Source organism: Callospermophilus lateralis, chromosome 7 (genome assembly GCF_048772815.1).
Source record: "Callospermophilus lateralis isolate mCalLat2 chromosome 7, mCalLat2.hap1, whole genome shotgun sequence".
NCBI classification, from domain to species: Eukaryota; Metazoa; Chordata; class Mammalia; order Rodentia; family Sciuridae; genus Callospermophilus; species Callospermophilus lateralis.
The window spans coordinates 130504419-130509308 of record NC_135311.1 but is presented as its reverse complement, the minus strand read 5'-3'; the positions used below and the strand labels follow the sequence as shown (position 1 = coordinate 130509308).

The 4890-nt window shown below is 51.8% G+C and overlaps 1 protein-coding gene across 1 annotated transcript; it reads right to left on the bottom strand.

Annotated features, from left to right (window-relative positions):
- Positions 1-463: 463 nt before the first annotated feature.
- Positions 464-4088, bottom strand: LOC143404976 (phospholipase A2, membrane associated-like). The gene is made up of 5 exons (XM_076863282.2): positions 4062-4088; positions 3222-3271; positions 2864-3008; positions 2490-2599; positions 464-655 (listed from the first exon to the last, which is right to left on the bottom strand). Exons 2-5 carry the CDS (start codon positions 3259-3261, stop codon positions 513-515), a joined length of 438 nt encoding a protein of 145 aa, XP_076719397.2. The 5' UTR covers positions 3262-3271; positions 4062-4088; the 3' UTR covers positions 464-512.
- Between the last annotated feature and the right edge of the window lie 802 nt (positions 4089-4890).

Here is a 4890-nt window from a genome sequence, read left to right as displayed (position 1 = left end):
TCTCAAACCTGCCCAGGCAGGAGGGACACTGTCATCTCCATTTGGTGGGGAGAACCAAGGCTCAGGGTAGTGGAGTAGAGGAGTCATAAAGTCTTGACTCTAGAGCCCACACTTTGAATTCACCATGTACCAGTTTGTCTGGTAGAGTGTGTTCTCATACTGAGTGAACACACATACACTCATGCACACAGAGTTTGGTGACAAATTGGTTTATTCAGAAATGACTCCCAGGAGTGTGCAGCTGGGAGCTAAGTGGGGGGGGGGGCGGAGGTGGTAGGGAAGGGCAGGAGTGGGGACTCAGCTGTGCAGGTAATCAGGGGAAGAGGCCGGGCAGAGGTGCCCCCGGGGTTTGGTCTTCTTGTTCTGGGTCAGGACAGAAGGGCTCTCCTAGCTTGCCTCTGGGATGGACCAGGACTGTTTTCTGGATTGCAGGGAACTTGGTGGGGGCTGGGAGAGAGGGTGTTGGAGAAGAGGACCAGCACTGGCTGGCCAGGCTTCGGCCAAGAGGAGCCTCAGCAACTGGGCTTCTTCCCATGGCACAGCACATTGGGATAGAACTGGTACTTCCTATTGTAGGTTTTCAGGTTTTGAGCAAAACAGTAGGCAGCAGTTTTATCACACTGACACAGCTGACTCCTACAGTAGCTCTGGTTTGCTGAAATTACAAGAAAATAAACACCGGATGGGAGTTAATAGTCTGTGGCTTCTCCTGGGGGAGAGGACCCCGCCCATCCTCCAGATGCTCCTCGCCCGGACCTTACTGACAGACGGGGAGGCAGGTCCCTGGCCCAGGGGAGCTAGCTCGGGCCGGTAGCAGACACAGAGCCCTGCACACCACACCAGAAGACGCAGGCCTTCCCATTGGCCACCCTCTGGCGGGCGGTAAAGCCCCACCAATCATGGGGTGGATCGTGATTGGCGTAAGACAGGTCCTCCCTTTCTCCTTGACAGCGATTGGTCTCTAAATAGCAGGTTACATTGTTCTGGCCAATGAGCGCGAGTCTCCTGGAGGCTTCTGGGAAGCATTCATTTCCTCCCTTGGAAAAGGGAGTTGCGCGGTGGGAAAGCCTGCCTGGAGCTGTGGCACGTGTCTTGACGTTTCTTGATGTACACTTAGATTGTAGGGACCTGCCAACTCGGCAGAGCTGACGATGGGGAAAAGCAGCCCCAGGCAGTTGGGAGAATTCGTACTGTGAGAGTCAGGCAGCCCCAATATCCGAACCAGTGCTGGTTTGGGCATCTTCTGTCTGGGCCCTAAAGCCTGCTAACATACATGCCCCTGTGGAGAGGTCACCATTGTAAGAGACAATTTCTGATCTTATGATTCATGCTATGGGTGGGAGTTCATGCCCTCTCCCAATTACACTGGACCCACTGTCTGAGATCACTAAGCGATCTTTCCAGCTGCCACCCATCTCCATCCTCCCCTTCAGATTCAAGCTTTCTTCATGTACGTGCCTCCACTTCCTCTCTCCACTTCCCTTCCCACCCACACCTAACCCACTCTAACCTGGTTTCTCCCCCATGCTCCAGGAGAGCACCTTCTCCTGAACAACCTTCCTGCCCCACAGTCTGGAGAAACCCTGTCCATCTAATGCGGCCTCCTCTGTTAAGCTGCTGTTGTTAATCATAACCTTCTCACTCAGTCCTTTTCCCTGCTTTGTCTAATCCACTGGCCTCCTTCAGGGGCCTACAGTGAGCACACCCAACTTCCAGTTCTCCTCTGCTAAATCTGAGTATGTCCCCAGTCCATACCCCACACTGAGCTGCAAGTGTTCACACCCAGCTGGCTGCTGGCCATTGCATAGGGAGGGTGTCTGGAGACCCTAGTCTCTGAGTATTCTATTTAGAATTGTTCCTCATACAACCCAGCAGAACAACATCCGGGATCTTTACCTCCACGGTACCATCTGCACCAATACCCACCCCAAAAGCTCATTATCCCCATATTCTCCTCAGGCATCTCCAAGCTGATTCTTCCTCAAAATCATATAGCTGCTTCCTGATTTCATTCCACGCCCCTTCCATCCTGACCACCAGGGCTTTATGCCTGGCTGTTGCTCTTTTGTCTGCCATAGCAGGCTCCCTGGGCCCCATCCATCCTGCACCCAGAGTGAGTCCTCTGAAAAGCAAATGTGCTTCTGTGCAAAGGTGCTAATTAGCTCCCTGTGGCTTCAGGACAACACCCTGGCCCAAAAGATCTGGTTGATCTAGCCCCTGCCTTGCTCACTGGGCAGCACAGAATCACCTGCAGCCCCCTGGGTTCCTTGGCTATACTGTGTTCTTCTGGGAATACTCCCACCCTCATCTGACTCTGCACAGCTTGCCTGTCACTGCTTGCAGTGACATTACTTTGTGATCTCGGCTTTCTTGCTTTCTTCTCAAGGCAGTGACCGTGTCCCTATCTCTTGTGTCTAGCACTGTACCTGGCATGGTGGGCAGGGAACAAATGAAAGAGGGAAAGTGGATTGGGTACAGTGCTTTCTTACCTTCACAGATGACTTTGCCTGCTTGGTATTTAAACTTGTAGCTCAGAAATTTTGTGCCACATCCACGTTTCTCCAGACGCTTGTAGCAACAGTCGTGGCTGGCACAGCATCTAGTAGAGGTTGTACCATTAGGAGTGCCTTCCTACAGCTCCAGGGGCCCTGGTGGCACATCATCTCCCTCCCACCCTTGATCTTAGGCAGAGACTCAATGGCTATAGAATAGTCTAGAGCCTAGGGTGCGGCATGCTGACGGCCTGTCCAGCTGGGATATCCCAGGACCTTTGTGTCAATGGGGCACCAGCTCTGTCCTTCCAGCTTCAGTCCCGCTGAGGCCAGAAGTGAGCACAGGGCAGGAAGGGCTGGGGTGGTCTCACCGATCCGTTGCATCCTTGGGGGTTCCTTTGCCACCCAGGCCACAGTGGCAACCATAGGCGCCATAATTGGTTGCACCATTCTTTTTTGTCACCGATGAGATCATGGAATTGAAGTTTAAAAGGTCCCCCTGAACCCTCATTAGGCCTGAAAGGAAATTGATAAATAGCTGGTGATGGGATGTGAGGCCCTGTGTCCTCCTTCTGTCTCTCTCTGCTTCTGTCCCCCGCCCCCCATGGCCTCTATTCTCTTCCCACTGGAGAGGACTGTTGCAAATGAAAAGAAAACTTGGGGTTTGTATTCCTCCCGCCTCCCCCCGCCCGGGTCTCCCCCTGCGCTGAGGTCAATGTCAGCTCTTACCAAAGACCATAATCACTGCCAGTGCCAGGAGGGTCCTCATGCTGAGAGATCTGTGCAGGACGAGTGCAGATGGATTGGCCTGGGCTCCTCTCCTAGGTGTTCTAGCTCCTGCCCTGGCCCCTATTCTCTTGCCCAATTCACTGTCCTAGAGGGTACTGACATGCTCTTGCATTGCACTAAGTCCAGGGTGAACACCTCTGTCACACCCAGTGTACCCAAGCGTGACTCCGCCTGTGCGCTCATAATATCACCTCCTCACCCTCCACAGCTCTGTGGAATGGCTTTGCACATGTCCAGGCCCTCGGACCATGGAGACCCCCTATGAGACCTGAATGAGACACCCCCCCCCCCGTTCCTCAACAGACTGAGAATTCCTGAGACACAGAACCAGCTTCACCCACCCATTTGGGAAATCCCTAAGGTCAGAGGTTGCGCCTCCCCATTAGACATTTCACCCACATCCCCATGCTCAATTCAAGCCTCAGGAATTCCATCCAAGGTATCTGATTCCCAATAATTCTCTCCAGAACTAAAGCAACACACTGCAAACTTTTCAATCTCTCTCTCTCTCTTTCACACACACACACACACACACAAGTATTTGCACATGGATGCCTGTGGACATCTACCCAAGTAGTGCACACACTCTCTTTATTTAGTCTGCTCAAAAAAACCACACAACACGCTGTACTTTACTTACCAAATTGTGCACAGGCATGCTTATGTCCACTGGGCTCACACACATGCACACATACAAACACACAACTCGGCAATTCTCAAAGTAGCCAGTGAGCAGGGATTCTAATTCTTTCCATGGACTACTAGTTTCTGGGTATTTACCTCTCAGAAGATACAGGACTGGATAGCTCCAAATGACTCTCTTGATTTTCCTGAATGCAGCTGCTCTTAAATAGCTGCACCCTCTGGGAAGTTGGGGGTTGGTGAGGCACTGGGTGGAGATGGGAGTGGCCAATTGGTGGACTCCAAAATGCCCATGTGCCTGGGTAATCCCCTTTATTTCCCCTCATCAGCTGGCAAGATAGAATTGAGGACTGGAAAATCTTTCTTGTGATGAGCTGATGCCAGATTAAATTTCAAGTCATGTTGAAGCCTTTTCTGTGGCTTAGCTCCCAACTGGGTAAATTTCCATAACCAGCCAAGGGTGTGACCACCAGTCACCTTCCTGCAGCCACTTTGCCCATGGATTGGCAAAGTTCATGTACTATGGCAGGCACAGTGAATAGGGCTGCTAAATGTGGCATTGGGGAGTAGAAAAAGGCATTTAGTGCTCTCCATTCATTTTATCAATCAATTATTCATGCCCAGGAAGTACATGCTAAGCCTCTGCAAAGTTCCAGGACCAATGCAAATCACCTGAGACTTGAAGAGACTCTACCCTAATCCTGCCCATGGGGTCCTGGGGCAAGGGTTGCATGGGGAGGATTCTCCTCCCCCCTAAGGGGAGCCAGAGCCTGCACCTGCTCTGAACCCTCCTCTGTATTCTCCTCCTTCTCTCATCCACTTGAGTTTCCAAACCTAGGAAAAGCCAGAAGCTGTCTTCAAGTTCCCACCAAACCATTGCCTCCACCTTGTTTTGGAAATGGGTCAATTAATACTTCCTGAGGGATCAATCCTTTATTCTTCTTTGGGGACGCAGTGACTCTAGCTA

Excerpts from the sequence above, each read along its gene's own strand:
- LOC143404976 (XM_076863282.2), bottom strand. The coding sequence starts at position 3,261 with ATGAGGACCCTCCTGGCACTGGCAGTGATTATGGTCTTTG. Across the intron at positions 2,600-2,863 it reads CCCAAGGATGCAACGGATCG|ATGCTGTGCCAGCCACGACT; the intron begins GTGAGACCACCC and ends AACCTCTACTAG. Across the intron at positions 656-2,489 it reads AGGCAAAGTCATCTGTGAAG|CAAACCAGAGCTACTGTAGG; the intron begins GTAAGAAAGCAC and ends TTGTAATTTCAG.